General features: G+C 41.0%; 1 protein-coding gene across 3 annotated transcripts in view; it reads right to left on the bottom strand.

The window, feature by feature from the left end:
* Positions 1-18,279, bottom strand: part of COL4A6 (collagen type IV alpha 6 chain) — a 134,000-nt gene that overhangs the window by 13,995 nt on the left and 101,726 nt on the right. For all 3 annotated transcript variants that reach the window (XM_084534334.1, XM_084534336.1, XM_084534335.1), the window contains 16 exons: positions 17,810-17,869; positions 17,016-17,060; positions 15,944-15,997; positions 14,653-14,722; positions 14,206-14,316; positions 13,225-13,374; positions 11,053-11,157; positions 9,990-10,150; positions 8,931-9,110; positions 8,150-8,333; positions 5,472-5,543; positions 4,960-5,067; positions 3,602-3,823; positions 3,177-3,338; positions 997-1,167; positions 185-328 (listed from right to left, as the gene is read on the bottom strand). In XM_084534334.1, coding sequence (XP_084390460.1) covers positions 185-328; positions 997-1,167; positions 3,177-3,338; positions 3,602-3,823; positions 4,960-5,067; positions 5,472-5,543; positions 8,150-8,333; positions 8,931-9,110; positions 9,990-10,150; positions 11,053-11,157; positions 13,225-13,374; positions 14,206-14,316; positions 14,653-14,722; positions 15,944-15,997; positions 17,016-17,060; positions 17,810-17,869 — 1,999 coding nt within the window. The remainder of the gene's footprint in view (positions 1-184; positions 329-996; positions 1,168-3,176; positions 3,339-3,601; positions 3,824-4,959; positions 5,068-5,471; positions 5,544-8,149; positions 8,334-8,930; positions 9,111-9,989; positions 10,151-11,052; positions 11,158-13,224; positions 13,375-14,205; positions 14,317-14,652; positions 14,723-15,943; positions 15,998-17,015; positions 17,061-17,809; positions 17,870-18,279) is intronic.

Below are 18,279 nucleotides of genomic sequence, written 5' to 3'. Positions count from 1 at the left end.
ATAACATTAGAAAGTGGCAGACAGTAACAGAACTTCAATTCCACCTTTGGCAACCAGACTGAAGAATTTCACAAGAACATAACACGGCATCCAGAAGAAAACATTAAATATATGCAGACATCTCCAAGAGGCCTCCAAAGTCCCTCTGCTGCACAGCCAGCAGAGTCTTTTAACTGTTTCTCACCTTTTTGACCTTGCAGTCCCAGAACTCCAGGGCTTCCGATTCCTCCAGCTGCGCCAGGAGCTCCTTTAAACCCATTGACCCCAGGGACACCAGGCAGGCCTGGCATGCCAGGGAAACCAAGCAGGCCAGAAGATCCCTTCTCACCTGTATAGAAAAGTTGAGAAATAGAGAAAATTAGTCTCTCCTGGTACACTGCATACCCACCTAGCTGGCAGGTGGAAGCAGGATGGGTCTGGCCAGTAAAACGTGATGGTGTAAGCACAGTGGGGCCACTTCTCTCATGGGTCTCCACTCATGATACTTCTCAGTTTGGCTTCAAGAGCTTCACCTTGCTTCCACTGGAAGGCAAAACCCCATCAGTTTCCAAGAGAGCAACCTGCAGTTACATACCTGTATTTCCCTCCCCCTAAAATAACACTTGGTTAATAACCAGTTACTGTATTTGTGCTCAGTGGCCATACAGATGGTAAAGTTTTACTTCCCATTGGGACTGTGCTTCATGTGTACCCTCCTATGATATTTCCCTTACTTCATGATTTCATTCACTGTTCCTCATTTCTTCAATTATCTTGTCTTTCTTACATGATTCTTTGTCCTTAGGGGCTCACGTCCTTAAGCTGGACCTCCTCATGACTATAATTTGATAATTAAATCCATCATACATAATTCACAACTCAGCAGAAAAACAAATGCATTCCAACACCAGTTGAGAAATCATTTCCTTCTGATGAGGATGGCTTAAAATGAATGCTAACAAGGTTATTTTTTGTTGGGCACAGCAATCTCAGCCTGCCCCCTGATGGAACACATACCTTTTGGCCCAGAGAAACCTGGACGTCCATCGTGACCAAAAGGCCCAGGTGGCCCCAAGAATCCTCTTTCCCCAGGAGATCCTGGAGCACCATCAAGACCTGGGAAGCCTTTCATTCCGGCAGGGCCTTGAGGACCTACATCCCCAGCCAATCCTTTGACTCCAGGAAGTCCTGAATCAATACAAGAAAGAACTCAATAGATTATGTCACACAAACACCGGGGCGGTTTAGTGGACAGCTTTCCAAACTCTTTAAACATGGCATTGTTCTAATATGACAAATGGACCTTAAGGCACATGCAGCCTACTAGAAGGCATAAAGTTTAGAACTGCAAAAGCATTAGTCATCTAATAATAAAATACCTACGAAGAGGGTTACTGCCTACATCACTACACCACTGGCAAGAGTGAAACCCCTTATGATGTATACATTTTTGTCTCCTTTACTAGATACTAAAGTATAGAGCATCAGTCTTACCTTTACCATCAAGGCAGCCAAACCAGGATGGGGAGCATCATTAATGCCAGCTTCTGCTACCTACCCCATCCTTTGGGTGAACCAGAGATCAATTGGAGAGGTTTTTTTTTTTTTGTTGTTGTTGTTGTTGTTTTGTTTTGTTTTCAAGTTTCTTTTCCACCTTGGTAGTTAAAGAGTTACTTCTCAAAAGCAAATTGCTTGCTAAGGGAACAAGCTTCTGATTGTGTTGTCATAAAACCAACACCGTATACACTCAGCTTTGCCTCTGTTTCAGAATGTTTCTAGCTGAAGCTTTGTAATGGTTTACAACTTTAAATAAAGGCTGAAACCATTGAAAACAGAATGCTTAGATCCAAAGTAAGGAAGAGAAGAAAAAATCAAGTGATTCTGAAAAATGGCATTTGCAGCAGTCACACCCAGTATATGAGCTTCATTGTACCCAGGACAAATATTTTAAGTTACAACTCGTTTTTTTTTTTTTTTTTTTTTTTTTTTTGTTTTTAGCAGAAGAAAATGGCTACTTTATTTAAAAAGACAAAGAAAATGCACATTTAAACTTTGTGCATATTAAGGATTTCCTTATAACTTTCAGGCTTTGTTACCATCTGAGCATTCTCACTGCAATGGTTCTTTGCCTTCTGGCTTGATTAGCAATAATAAGGGGTATCACCTATAGTCAATGCAATTCTTGTAGCATTAAAAGCTAGGTTGTTAGTCCATGAGCTTTTATGCTACACTGCATTTTCTCACCTTGACAGCCTATGTGAAGAACCCATAACCAAACAGTGTGACATCAGAAATGGGGAGTTGATGATAAATGGAAAAGAAACATGGTGAAGGAAAAAACAGATACAATATGTGAACAGAAAGAACAAGGATAAAAAGAAATTAATGATTCAGAGAATACAGCTGAAATATCTTAGTCATTTGGAGTTTATCATCCTAGCAATGGAAGGTTTTTAAAAACAGTTGAAGGAAACAGTCATATATGGCATACAGTCCATAAAAGTAAAATAATAGGGAAGTGAAAGTCATGTTAGCATTCAAAAAAAACCCACTTCAACACCATAATTTTCATCTAGAATGAGGTTAGTGCTTTCATTCATTTGTTGCCACCATGTTCCAGCACCATCACTGTGCATGTCGGAACAGAATTACATCACAGACCATTATCTACTGATTCCCAGGGGCCTCTTTGCTTGATTCTTAAGTCTTGCATTTACTGTTATCATGAAACTCTCTAGACAGTGCAGCCTGAGAGATACTGTTGTACTCGACTATATTTTCCCTGTAAAGTGAATGGAAATAAATTTCTTTTCTGCCCTCAGTGTACAAGATATAAGTGCTTCTTCTAACAAAGCCAACAGTTTTCCAATCTATCAAAATCATGTCTCAAACAACCTCGAACATTAGAAATTAATCATCATGAAAATGGAAAATGAAGATACAGCTAGACTGTAAATGCAGAGCTGTTAAAAGTATCAAGATACTTTCTCCTATCTTTCTGCTGTATTTCTTACAGCTTTGGGGCACCATTTCTAGGCAGGAAGATTCCAGCATTCAGAGGCAAAAGACTCAAATTCTGCACTCAGTTACCCCTGAGCAGGGGTAGAAGCTCACTCCCAACAAATGCCATGCCTCTCCCAGACTTCCTCAACATTGCAACGCTCAGCTACTTGTCTTCATTTGAAGGCCTTACGTACCTGGAGCTCCTGCCAGGCCAACCGATCCCAACGGTCCTGGTTTTCCCTTAATGCCAAAAGGACCTCCAGGACCAGGAGGTCCTCGCAATCCAGGGACACCGGAATAGCCTGGATTACCCAGTTCGCCTTTAATACCTAGGAGGCCTGGTCTCCCATCCAGCCCTGGGAAAAGAGAGATGGGAGGTTACAGAACAAATAAAACAAAATGAAAAAATGAGTTGTAATAATCAATAATAATTCAATGAAAAAGTGAGTTGTAATAAAACTCTGTAAATTGCATTAGATTCTAATAGAAAACCACCAAATCCCCACCTGCAGGCAGCTTAGAAGATTGCTGACAGAGTATCTTGAAGAGATGGTAAAGAGGAAAGATTTTTGAAAGAAACCATTTGATATTCCCAGATACAAGCAGCAACAGGGCTCACCTTTTGGTCCTGGAAATCCAATATCACCTGCAAACCCTTTATCACCTGGGAGTCCAGGTCGGCCACGCTCTCCCTGGGCTCCACTCTCAGCACCAAACACATCTCCAGGAGCTCCTTTAGCTCCAGCTAAGCCTGAAGGACCCATCTTCCCAGGCAAACCATCTGTCCCATCCAGTCCTGGAAGTCCTTGGGACCCTTGCTCTCCTCGAGGTCCAGGGAAGCCTTGAAGAGAAATACAGCAAATGTCAGACAGCAGAAGTACAGGCTATCCACTCCCAATACCACATCTAACCAAATCAACATTTAAGGAAAGTTCAAGCAAAAAAAGGCTGTTTGGAAAGCTGCAGAGTGTTTCGGTACTGAATTACAAACTATGACTGGTGAGAAAATGTCATGAAAATGATAAAAACAATTGAAATATCCTTTCAATTTTTCTTTAAAGAATACTTTAAGAGTATCTTGGAGCTGCAGCTACAAGCCTTACATTTACAAGCTTGGTTTCACTAGATGGCAGATTAGGCAAAAAGAACAAAAAAGGATGAAGATGACTACTTCAGGCAACAGACAGGCAGTATCTCACTACCACCACCATCCACAAAAGCTGCAAAGATGTTTTTGCAGCTTACTTTGTCCTCTACATCAGACAACTTCTGGCACTATGGGACAGAAGACGCTGACAGCCCTGGCACAAGGAGGACTGCAAAGTACTCTCCCTTTGTCAAGCAGACGCTAAGTAGCATTGCTGTGTGAATGCTTTCTGCTGCTCAACAGTTGTATCACAAAATCAGTGACTCTGTAAAATTGTCATCCCCACTTAATGCACTGAAATGATAAAGAGATTTCTACAGCCATATCTACAGAGAAATATGATTGATATCAACCTAGCTTAAAGAGTCTTCCCTCACCACCCCCTCTTGCTCTTTATTTACTACAACCATTAGAAATTCCCACAGCTAAAAGAAACCCAAGCATAGTTTACAGACTTTTACTAGAATAACACATGGCTTAAAACAGGTAAATGGGTTTTAAAATACTTTGCAGTTTCTAAACAGTTACAAAGCATGTGATGATAGTCTCTGAAGAAACGAATTGTGTTGGTTATCCTAATTAATTCCAGCACCAGTATAATACTAAAGGCAGGTAACAAGTATAATGAACATTTCTTCTTCCTTTTTTTTTTTTTTTTTTTTTTTCTCCCAAGCTGCAACCATTTGGTTGCAGAGATTGAACTTGGAAGGAGCACAGAGGAGCTCACAATGGAGTGATATGAATGTAACAGGTGGAAATGTGGTCTAGATGGTAAGACAACTCTTTTGATAAAATATTGTATACATCAATCGGATAACAAAAACTCTTACCAGGTTCCCCTTGCAAGCCAATTATTCCTGGAGACCCTGGCTGTCCTTTTGACCCATGTAATCCAGGTTGCCCTGGAATGCCAGGAAAGCCTTTGCTGCCTTTGGGACCTGAAGATTAAAATATTAATGAATGAATAGCAGAAGAAAAAAGTATAGCACCAGAAAACAGGATCAGATCTTTTCTGCAAAGCTAGTGCTTGAAACACTCACTGGATGCACAATTTAAGCTAAATAGCTTCACAAAACCATGGCTGTTACATCAGCTATGTAAATGCAGAAGACGAGGTTCAGAGGCTACTTGAAAGGGGAAAAAACAGTGCAGTCATTACGATCCCCCCCAGGATTTAAACCCAGCCCCTTTAAAGAATTAAGAATATTATGCTGTCAGTTAACTCTCTGGAATAACTATCACTTATAGGGTGTTAATTAGCAGGTATTATCTTCAGTAGGGACTAGGTGCTTCTTGGTAGTCAGCCCGTGGCCCGTGCATGAGGACCAGCTTGTCTCCATACCTGGCAATCCTGGGAAGCCGGGAATCCCAGGGGGCCCATACGCTCCAGGGACTATGCAGGGCAAGGTGATACCTAAAAGAAAGAAACACTGACTTTGCACACAGGCCTCTTTGGAGACTTCTAACTACTCAGGGACTGCTCGTAGACATCAGCTCCAGCACAAAGAAACGAGCAAGGCTCCTCTGCAGTGTGGGATGTGCAGGGAGCGAGAGGGAAGACAACCTCATGGTGTCTGACCTGCTCACGTATTGAGATGCTATGCGAATGTTGAAGGAAACTTCAGGGCATTTCCTACTTTGACATGAGAGGATCAAAGGTTAGTTCTCAATTCATTGCTGTTACCTTGATTTAAGGCATCCAGTGACAGCAAAACTCATTTAGAAATGATTACATTCATGATAAAATATCTACACAGAGCTGTAATAACGCTTCCATTCTTACACAAAGCCAAACCGCTCTATTTTCGTCTGAGACCGCAGTTCCTCTTCATAGTCAGCACTAGCTTTAAGGACAGAGATTCAAAACTGGAATATCCAATTTATGCTGAGAATGGATCCAGGCACCTAATGCCACGATTGTGAGATGTAATACACACTTTGCTGCCTGCACTTGGGTAAGTTTTGAGAAAATATTTGTTTGACAAAGTACAAGTTAAAATAGTAGTAACACAAAATAAAAAATCCAGCTTTGCTCTTCTGCAGTCCTGTGTGAGCCTAATGTGGAATGTTTTATAAAGTAAAAAGTTGAGGTCCATCTCTGAGACATTTCCTTCTCAGACGCAATATAGTAAAAATGTAATTTTCAAGCAGCAGGGCAGCAACTGGCAAGAAAAGGGAAGTTGAATTAATTCTGTTGTATTCACATCACATGGCTTTAAGGAGTGTCTTATGTGAGTTTTCCAAAACCAGCCCTGTATACAATAGCATATTCTGTGCTTTATGTTATTAGCCAAAAGCAGAATGGTTGGACAATGGTTGCTTCATGTAAGGATAACTGAAAAGGAAATAGGGCTGTTTCCTCATGTGTTTTGCAAAATCATGTAAGCAAGGCTTAGTGTACAAGTTATATAAGCAAAATTGTTCCCAGCTAATTAATACCCTACAGAATCACAGTTTACAGAATAATATCCCAATATCAAGGAAATTAATTACAAAACCGTCATGTCAGGCATAAAAGCAAATACAGACAATTCCAACATTTTTGAGTAATTATCTTATGCTGGATAAAATCAGTCTAATTTTATAAATACTGAGCTAGACTTTTCCAAAGGCAAGACTGTTTCACCCTGATTTACTGCAAAATTCCTCAGTGGTGTCTTTGACGTGGTAACTTCAATATCTCACAGTCTCTTTTTAGATGTCTTTCCTCATTTTCATGATAGGGCCTTTCAGTCTGGGTAGTATGAGCTGGATTATTTCTTCCACCCACACACATTTTTTTAATATTAGATGAAACTTACTATATCAAAGGGTCTTTTAATGCTTTCCTAGTATTTAGGGCATGATGTATTCACAAGTTTTCTTACACATTTCCACGGGGATGCAAACTGAACTGGCTAAAGACTTTTTCACACTTTCCTGTATTTTGACCAGAGATAATTTCCACAAAAGACCATTCACTTTTAGCAAAGCTTTGACGCAGCATTCATAATAAGCTGACTTCTGATGTGCTGCACAGAATATCTAGAGTTCACATCATGCACAGAGCAGTTTACTTTTAATTATCTTACAATTCAATTTTAATTCAGTGGATTTTGTAAGAGACAATTTACCAAAGACATAAGCATTCATATTTATGAATTAATAAAGCTTTCGGCATTTAACATGTCACTTGGCTAAGAAAAAAAGCTTATGTAGACTGTTCCAGGAGGACACTAATGCCAGCTCTCTCCTCACCCCACAACAACAGCACAGCATGACACACGTTAGGTAATGTGCCATCCAGCATGTCTGTGCAGCCTTCCCATTGCTATTCTGGCCTCTCACCTCTCACCTCTCTCTAACCTCTCACCTCTCTCCAGGTTTAATATTCCTCTGTCAAACTCCTCAAGGTGCAGTGGTCTTATCACCAAGATTTTTGAACTCAGAACAACAGTTTATCAGTTCAGAAACATATGCAACCACATCATCTGCAAATATATTGTTAATACTGTATTATTGATGCTTACAGAATTACAAAAGTAGAAGCTTAAGTATGTAAAATCCTCATGTAATACCTACTCTGTAAAAATCTAGAGCTCTTTTTATTTCAGTAACAGTTCTGAAAACTGATTCAGAAGTCCCAGATATCAGCGAGTTACCATTATTACCTAGACAATGAAGTAGGCTGTGCTTTTTAAAAATTTCATTTTAACTGTCTTCCTAATTACCTTTGGTGTAAAATGGCTCTCCAGCAACAGTCAGGGAGTAGGCTCCATCCAAAACAATTAGTGTTTGAGTATTCAGCTCAGATACTTGCTGCTTATTATCTGTGTCCTCCTAAGCATGACAACTTGAGAAAGCAGTGACTGCTATGAGAGGTCTAGCGAGCCCACAGAGCAGTTTTAATTGATTTGAAGAGCTATCTTTAACCTAATGCCATCTTCTTGCCTGGTACAAGAACAGCAGTAGGTTTAGTGCCACTTAACTTGCAGCAGCTTTGCACCTTTTCAAAGTGAGAGCAGATCCAGCAAAACCTACCCGGGGGTCCTGGAAGACCTGCTTGTCCTGGAAGGCCATCCAGCCCTGGGTCACCTGGCGGCCCACGAACTCCACTAGGACCTGGATATCCAACGCCAGGAGAACCAGCCTCTCCATGATGGCCCTTGGTGCCAGGTAATCCTGGCAGTCCTTTTTCACCTGGGAATCCCAGCGCACCATCCCCCTGTGCACAGCAAAGACAATTACAGCTGAAAATCCAAGAGATGTGGAAAGAACGTACATCATTGTTACTTTAGCAAACGCATAAAAGTTTGGTCAGCTCTGTGCGAGTTTCAAATGCACCTGGGGAGGTACAAGAAAACCTCTGTAAATCATCCATCATTATTTCAAGGTGCAGGAAAACTCAGATATTATTAGAAAATATTTTTTTTTATGTTGTGTTTGCCAAAACATTAAGTATTACATATTCTGAAAGATTAGTTTCTGTGTTATTTCAATTAATTAAAAAGATTCTGGTGTGATTTTTCTATTCCAGGATTTGACTCGTGCTGACAGTGTCTTATCTATCAGGACACAACGTAAACCAGAATTAGGCCTCCCCCACTACAGGAACTTTATCATTTGTCTGGGCAGCCAGAGGCATTGGCCAGTGCCAATTATTAATCTTGATCAAGACAAATCTGTGCTCAAGAATAAGCTTTTTATAATGTATTTGGAGATTTACCACACAGATCATCAGGGCTAGTAAACCAGGCCTTTCTGATCTCTCTGCTCATTATTGCAATCCTAAAGCACTACTGCTAATTTAATCTGAACTTACTGGAGGGCCCGGCGGGCCTGGCAGACCTGGAAGTCCATCCCTGCCAGGAGTTCCTGGGATGCCTGAAGGTCCTCTGGGCGCCGTCGCACCACGGTCCCCACGAGCACCTCTGCCTGTTGCATAGGATGAATCTCCTTTTTCTCCCTTAAGGCCTGGAAGACCTTGCTGGCCAGCTGAAGCCTACAGAGCAAAAGATTAAAAAAACAAAACTGCCATCACCATCAAAAAAAACAAACAATCAGGCATATGAACATGCATAGAAAAGCCCTTGCTTTTTAAAAATGTCATATGAGGCCAGCACACAATGACTGGAGCTAGAAAGAAGCTCCGAAGGGTTTCCTATTGTATACGTTATGGGGAAAAAAAAAAAAAAAAAAAAAATTGAGTATTTCCAAATGTTTCAGTTAAGTCACTACAGTTTTACAGTGGCAAGCCAAACCTGGGTATATAGCACTGTAGTGATCCACCAGTCTTGGATGGCATCTGGGAACACTGTATCAGTCATGATTTAACAGAGCCCAAGTATTGGAGTATTGAGTATTTATTATTACACCCTATTACTTCGTGTGCTGCATTCACCAATGTTGATGAAGACACTCAGAAGTCATTTAGCGTGCTTAGACTGCACCTGAGGCAGACAGCTTTTATAGCTATGCGCAAGGATGTGGACAGAGCTCATCACTCGATTTCAGGTCTTCTCTCCATACAGAAGCATATCTGCTTCCACAGGTGGCCCTCACTTAGAGAGAACCCTGGGTCTAATCTCTGTGTCCCAAGAGGCCCTGGGATATAATAATTGTTACTGCTTTTCCCCGTGACTGCTAAATTGCAGTTCTCAAACCTTAAGAACCATTTCTTCCCCCATTTTTACATGATAATTTCTCTACTTTCTGATTCTTTTCACAGATCAGTTTCTGGGTTTATTTTTTGTCCAAACAAGTAGAAGAAATTATGCAAAAAATATGTTCTGGTTTCAATGCGATCAACACCAGGAATTGCACAGGACCGCTTTTTATCCTGTAATTCATGACAACCAATACAAACTCTTCCTTGTCTTACCAGAGGGCCTCGCAGTCCTGGTGCACCCACAGTGCCTGGGTCTCCACTAACGCCCTTGATCCCAGGCACACCAGGGATTCCCGTTGGACCTTGTGGACCCGAGATGCCTTTTACACCAGGTCTCATAACTCCTCCATCACAAGCACAATCACCTGCCTCTCCTGGAAAATACAGTCAACACCCCAAAGTCAGTTTCATTCAGATAAAGACCCTTTTATGGTTTCAAGAGCTCCAGAAGCAATACTGGGACCAAACCATTCTGACATGATATGATGTTGTGCCTATTCTGCTCAGGCAATGAGAGTGTCAAGCCAGGGGAAGCTTTGTCCATGTTAATTTCTGTACAACGCCCACCATCAAATTACCACGTGCAGCATGAACCTCAGCATTATCTGGTACATCATGCTTATTTCCTTGACCTCTTGCCAAAGGTTTCAGTTCTCCAAAGCAGATGATTTTAAGGAGAATTTTAGGACAGAAGTCTTGTGGATCTTCAGGGACGATTGTGTGTCAGGGAAAGCAAATCTGTACTCCCACTCACAGGAGGTCACAATGACCCTCAGCTGGATATCTTTATATTTTCTGGAATTGTAACTGGGCGCAGATCCAAACCAACACAACGCCCAGTGATGTTCGCATCATCCCACGTTAGTGTTCCATTACACACTAAACCCCAAATTCTCATAATTTTTAGGACAGAGGAGAATAAGATTATGTTTCTCTGTCATTTCCAGCCTATGTTAATTTCAAAAGCAGAACACAGGGCTTTATTTCTAAGTCTTGTTACATCTTATGGCTTTAAAGCACAACTTGTTTAGCTAATTGGGTATGAGGTGTTTATCTGCTCAGTTACCTAAGAAGAGTAGGAAGTAGAAAATAGAATTTTAGTGGCAGTGCTGGGCACTACTCTCTCTAAAACGTAAAGGCTGCTGCTCTTTTTATCCATGTCCAAGCTTCCCTGATTTGTCATAAAGACATTTCCACCTCATCTCTTAGGTTTTTAATCACTTGGAAGTGAGATCATTTGATTGTTGAAAGGTTCTTCCAAAAAAGAGTCAATTACCTTTGAAACCCTTTGGACCCAAAGCTCCTGGAAGCCCTCTCTGTCCAGGCTCCCCGGGGGCCCCAGTCCTTCCATCCAGGATTGCGCCCGGGAGGAATGAAGGGCCTACACGTGGAAAAAAAGCAAGCAAAAGCCCTGAGAAGGCTGTATTTCCAGCTCATTAATTACTTATAATGGCAGGGACGCAACTGACAGAATGGCACTGGATCAAGCTGCAACTGTCTAAGTTACACAAAAAGATGAACTTAATACCATGGGCTACAATCCTCTGCTACATGTTTGCCTTTAGCTTCCCATACAGAAGAGCAGAAGATCTTACAAAGTAGATGCAGCAGAGTTTTATTCCTCTGCTGCTCTACTATTGCAATTTTTCAAAGGCTTAATAGCTGGCCAAAGAACCAACCCAACTGCAAACAGGTTGTATAGAGAAGCACAAATGAATTCGTTCATGGCCTGTCCCCACTGCAGCGTTATGCAGAGGATCAGATGTGCCCTCACAGCTCTGGGAGAGGCTGACACTCGCATGCAGGGACTCGTGGACAGAAGTTGAAGGAGGAACTAACCAATGTGGTGGTGATTGTGGTGACTGGCTACTGCCTTTTTGTTGGTGCAGAAGTCATTGCGTATGAGCAACGTCTCTGCTACTGCTGGCATGGTAGAGTCATTCCCAGGGCTACCTGCCTTCTGCAGAGCTTCTCAGCAAGTCCCTGCAGTTCAGGAAAGAGACTAAGTGGCAAAATGGTTATGGGAATAACCCTGTCCCTCACTTTACAGCTGCAGGACTGTTCTCTCTACCTCTTTATATGCTAAGGAATACAATTAAACATGAGCTGACAGAAACAGCAGAGGGTGATCCAACAGTGATCTAACATCATCTGAAGTGATGGTGTCTGAAAGGCCTTCCCCTTAGTGACAACAGTAAAATGGAGTGCCAATGAGCACGTCTGATGTTCTGTGGAAACAAACTGCAGCCATCAGCTAAAAAAAGCTACAAGACTTTTACTGACTCTGCAGAAAACTTAGCAGGATTTGACTGACAAACAGTTATTGGTAAGATGGCAGTTATTTCTTCTCCGTTGGAAATAATTTCATCAGAGTATGTTCATTGGCTCCATCACTGGAGTGCGTCCTGGTTTTGAAAGTTTTGCTCTCAAGAATAAAACAGGCTGCTTGAACTCAGTTTATGGCAGAATATTAAAACATAAGGTTTGCATAAAATCACCCCTTTTTCATTTACTATTTATTTTCTGAGGAAAGCAAAACAATACATAATTAACCCAATCAGGGCATATATACAAATGAGCATGTAAATATGAAATCACATTTCTTTAGGTTGATAAACTGTCTCTTCAGGCATCCTGTCTGATTCCCGGTGCCCGAAATACCTCCTCACAAGATCAGGCATTTACTTCAGGTACTCATAAGGTCATGATCTCTTCTTTATCTAAGCCAGTACCAGGGCAAACATTATTTGGCTTTCCTCCCATCATTCTGCATGCTGTATCTCTAACCTCCTTTCCTTTCCCCAGCTGAAAGACGTTTCCTAGGAGTCAACTGAGCTGGCTCAGTTTCATCCTACTAAAGCAGTGCAAATACAGAAAGTTGAAGAAAAAACAGTACATTTTAACAGGAGACATCTGAGGATGTCAGCCTTGTGGTTAGTTATTTGCTATATGACAACCCTACATTCACTGGGAGAAATCAAGTAGCTACATTTTCATGCTACACCCTTACTGTGGACTACTTTCTCAGATGACTGCCTGTTAATAGACAAAATAATCCAAACTGAGTAGACAGAACTGGTACTTAGTTTGGGAGATGCAGCACCTGTCAATGCAAACCTATGAAATATCAAGCTTGATCTGCCATGCTTGGGAGACTAGCCTAGAACTTCAAAGTCCTCTGTTTCATAAATTGTGTCGATAAAACCTTGTGCTTCAGTCTATCAGGTTCCCACTTTTAAAATTGTAACTTTTTTTTTTCAGTTACATTTTTTTATCCTGCTGATAAATATGTTTAAGGTTGAGAGTTACAATTACAATGGGATGTTGACCAAGCCTTTAAAGTTTACAGATGAATAATGCTCACTACCAAATAAATAAATACATAAATGATTATCTGTCTTGTTTCACTGTGAATGCAATATAAAAATAGATGTTAAAATGTACATACGTGATGAGCCAGGCAATCCTGGTGCTCCTGGCAGACCTGGTAAACCATCTCTACCAGGACTGCCTGGTAAGCCAATCGTTGCTCTTCCTGGTTCTCCCATTTCGCCCTTCACACCTGGAATCCCTGGAGACCCCCCAGGGCCCATTCCATCTAGACAACATTGACACAATGAGCAGCTATCCAGCAGCAAACATATTGTTGTATTTTTAATGTTATGAAAAATACTGTGTCCTGAACTGTAACCATGTTAGCAAAGGACAATTTATAATGGCATACAGAGGAAAACTTATTAATTGTAGCTACCAACTGGCTCCCATTTACACACTCCTTTGGACATCCAAAAAACTTTAGAGGGCTGTATTCAAGTCCCTCTAATAGTTAGATCATGAACTATGGAAGACTGTAATTTGTTTATTTTCATATTGCGCTTGAGTGAGGTGTTTATATTTGCTTTAGTAGTTCCTAGCTCTGGATCATTGCTGGTCAGGACTTCACAGATGTATTCATGTGAAACAAAAATTTTCAAATGAGATTTTTGATGGGACAAATGGGTAACAGCTACAGTGGTTTTATTTAGCCAATCTGACAGCTCTCTATTGCAAATACAAGAAGTCAATCAAAAAACCCTCATTTTCAACATTTGGAATTATTTAAAATGTTCCATTTATAGGAAAGGTTTTGCCAATCAACTCATTTGAAATAGAATTCAAACAACCTTCTGTGCACCAAATATTTACACCTGAAGCCTTGAAATGGGCTGTAATCACTGTGTAATTCTGCTCCATCCAAGAACACATACTAGGTTTTCCTGTGACATCCCTGACTCATACTTCTCACAGGGCAGCTAGCAAATCAGCCAGCTAGAGGAGCAGGGAGAGGCTAGATCCAACACCTTCAACATCTTCAGGCTGCTGCTCAGAGTCTTCTCAGCAACAAACACACAGAAAACAGCCTGCTAAAGGCAATTAGCAGATGCTTTACCTCTCTCCAGGCCTGGAAACCCTGGAGCTCCCGGAAGGCCTGGCAAACCACTGCCTCCTTCATCTCCTGGAGGACCAGGTATTCCTGGGTTTCCAGGGTCACCTGGGGCACCTATTAGACAAACACAAAGAAACAAAGAAGAAAAACCTGTGAGAATTTCTGCTGAAAGACTCTGTTCGGTCTACTAACTCAGTGGCCACTGATATTGCCAGTAAAGGTTTCAAAGCCATTAGCAGTAAGGCTGTTAGTCCAAGTTAATGGTTATGGGAAAACTTCCTCCTGAGCTCTGGAAGAGGTTGTTTAAAACTTGACTACATGCGAAAGGGGGAATAACAAAGAGAAATTTCCAACTCATGATGTGGAAAAGTGGTAAAATACAGTAATAATGAAAGTTGGGATCAGAGAAAGTGCTTTAAACTAGTTCCAAAGCAAAATGGAAATGTGTACCTGAAATGACTACACCTTCCCTGTCAACAACGATAGGAGGGCCTGGGGGACCGATGTCACCTAATTCACCCTGTAGAAGAAAAGAGATTCACACCATTATTAGAGATGGGTGGCAGAGGGGAAAACTGCTTGTCACAAAACAGACTGTATTGTGGTAGCAGGGTCTGGTCATTCACTGACTAAACATTACTCTTTTCCTTGGTGAAGAATTCACTTGTTCACTTTGATATTCTGCTATTCACAATTATCTGCAGTCCTGGTTTATCTGCTCTTCCTGTCTGATGGAACTGATGGCTGCTTAAGACCAAGTGCTTGCTAGTATCCAGCTGTCCTCCGAAGGCATCCTGTTACCTCAACAGAAAGCGCAGACAGGTATACACCATGTGTACGTAGGACCTGTAACCATGTTTGCATATTGACCAATACCACACAGACCACGTTTTTTCAACTTGTGGTATGAATATGAATTCATAGCTGCTATGAATATAAACATTTTTAAAAACATTTAGCACTGCAGCTATCTGTTGCCTTGGAATCCTGAATTTAAATAATAGGAAAATTGATTCCTCCATAAAATCACATGAAGAGAACAAGCAAGTTGTGACAAACAGTGGTATCGCTCCTTCTTCTCACTCTAACACAGAATTAAATCCTATTTAAAACAGGAAGTACAAAATCTGACTGTTGTCCAAATCACCATCATACGTAATATATAATAAACACAATTCAGTGTGCCAAGGCAGCGCAACACTTTGATGCTTCTTCCAGTATTACTGCTCTGTACATGAACTTTGACTGTTATTCCATGTGCTCCTCACAAAAAAGCCCTTCAGCACTTGCATTTCTCATGCCTGCCAACCATAAACCAATTTTGGTGGCAGATAAGTTGTTTTCACAGCAAACTACTACCCCACCATTTTCCACTCAGTCTCCAGATGTCTGACAGCCTTGGCAGCTATCTTAAACATCCACTTCCATCTAATCTTGCCTCGATTGCCCAGTACATGTGGCATTGGTGTAAGGATGAAGGAGACAAGAGACACTATATATACACAACAGTAAATCATGAAACTACGTGAATAAATGTTGCAAAGGTATTAAAATATCTGAGTGTTCACAGTTCAGCAACCATTCAATTTTATTTTCATCAATAAAGTAAACGAGGAAGTAAAAAATATTGAAAATCACAGTCATACAAAGGTAAAGAGGGGGTCTGACTGGGGCAAAGACATTTATTCATGTAAATATCTTTACAAAAGCAGCGCTTTAGTGTTTTCATGTGAGAATTTACCTTTGTGCCTTCAACTCCATCCAGTCCTGGATAGCCGGGAACACCTGGATGACCCTGTACAGTCACACAGGAGAACATTTTTACACAGTGAGACAATAAGCCAGTGGCTAGCTGAGACAGTTGCAGTGCTTGGACTTGGACCACAAACCCAATTCATAGTATCACAAACACTGTCAAGCATCTGCAGAAGTAATAAAGAAAGAGAAAACTGATGGTATCAATTTCTCAGCACTCACAAAATACCTGAGCCTTTAGGCCTCCTTGTGCTGGAAAAATTCTGAGAACTTGTGAACAGGCATGGTGGTGTCTCAATAAAGAGGGCACTTTGGAGCCCTCGCAGAACTCCAGAAACGCTTGAAGAGTCTCAAATGCTATTTTCCTTGCACCCCACACTTTCCCTTCTCTTTGTTCCAACTCCATCAACACATTGGTCCTAAAACTTTTTCAATGCCAGCTTTCTGCTATCCATTTTCTGGTAGCGTTCTCAGACACCAAAGCTCCCCTTCTGGGTGCATGACTAGAAATCTACACTGAAGTGATCTATTTTTCTCTATTAGGTAGTGTATCAAACTGAGCCCAGTATGGATCCCAAATCCTACTGCAACTGCAGAAAAAATGGAATATTCTAAGAGCTCTGGAGCAGTGAACCTTAATTTGAAACTCCTAAAGTTGTGGACAGCTGTCTTTGACAGCAGCTCATGTTGCTTTCTTGAACAATTTCCACAGGTGCATCTGAAATCAGAAGCACTTTAGTATGTTTTCAGCCCCTTGATCACCTGGCCACTTCCACTTGGTACACTACAAAAAGATGAAAGTAAGAGGGTTTGGCTCTTCCATAAGGAAATGTAATTTCCAACCTGTGGAGGTGGTCTCCTGAACACTCAGGGATAACTACAGAAACAGCTGAAGAGATTGAGAGATGGACTTTCCAGTTAGTGCTCACTAGTTTTATAGGGCAGATGCATTCATGCATCTGAGGAGAGCTTGGAGCCAACAGAGAGATCAGAAGATTGTAAGCAGGTAGATGGCTTCTGCAATTGTAAGTACAGTAAAAAATAAAAGAACATTTCACCTTTCTCCCTGGAATCCCATCAGATCCATCCAGTCCCAGAAGACCCTAAAACAGCAAAACATTTTATGTAGCTCTGAAAGGCTCCATGTCAGTCTGGTCTTATTATATCAGGCTCCAAGATACCTCAGTACCAAAGAATGAAAAGGTAAACTTTCAAAAGGAGAAGGTACCACTAATATTCCTTGTCTTCCACATACTAACAATCACCATTGAAAGAATTCAGCAGAATGATTGATAAAGGACCTCTTATCTTCTTTAGTCATTGTCTTGCTAATCAGTAGTTCAAGTTAAGTGGGTCATGGTGTCTCAACTTAGTAGAAAGTCAAGTAGGTAGTTTGTAATTACAAACCCATGAAACTTAATACAGACAAATGCTTTCTATCTTGATGATTTGCTCTTCACGTTAAGAACAGAATGTCTTGGTCTTTCTGTTGTGTATGAGCACCATTTGTCTGCAAAATCACAGTGATTTGAAGAATTTATAGCTGGCTTTCAAAAAAAAAGCTTTCAAAAATTGGAAAAACAAAGGCCTATCGGTGTCAAGACCTCCACGAAATAGTTCTGTATGATTTTCTTGGACTGCCATGCTTGTATTCATCTTTAATCTCACCTTTAGTCTGAGACTTTACTGAGAGAAGAACTACCTGTTGGATCTGTTGTTGTATGACGCTGACTACTATGGGTCCCAGTCCTATGACTGGGACTTCTACATGCTTTGGGAAAGCTTAGTGAAAAGTCCACTTCATGAGACTAGCTTGAGAACAAAAATTTAAGGACTTTGTAAGGTTACCTACCCTGCCACCTGGCAAGCCAGGCACACCTTTTTCTCCTTTTTCTCCAACACCTCCAAAGCCCTGAGGAAAAACATCAACATTAAATCCGTGATCTGTCTGCAATTTAACAGCACAGCCCTAAGACAGAACAAGCACAAATGCAACTATTACTGTAAACAGTACAACAGAGACACATAGGAAACTGACTTTTTCGTCTGAGCTTCTTCTGCCCCAGAAAGAAATCCCATATCAAGCACTGCAATGTGTGCAGTGCATTCATTATCTTCTTCATTCATTGCAAGTAACACCCAGCTATAAACGCCCTGCAAGTCCTGCTAACTCCATATCATATTCTACATTTTAAAGTGCTTTGAAATCTTATTTCTTAGCAGCAGTAGTCCAAGGCAGTACTCAGAGCATACTTTTTCACTTCTAAATGACATAAAAATAGCATTTTCACGCTCAACATTTGGAACTGTTTGGTGGCTTTC

Source organism: Aythya ferina, assembly GCF_964211825.1.
Source record: "Aythya ferina genome assembly, chromosome: 13".
NCBI lineage: Eukaryota > Metazoa > Chordata > Aves > Anseriformes > Anatidae > Aythya > Aythya ferina.
Note: the sequence above shows the minus strand (reverse complement) of the source record. Positions and strands in the feature narration are given on the sequence as shown.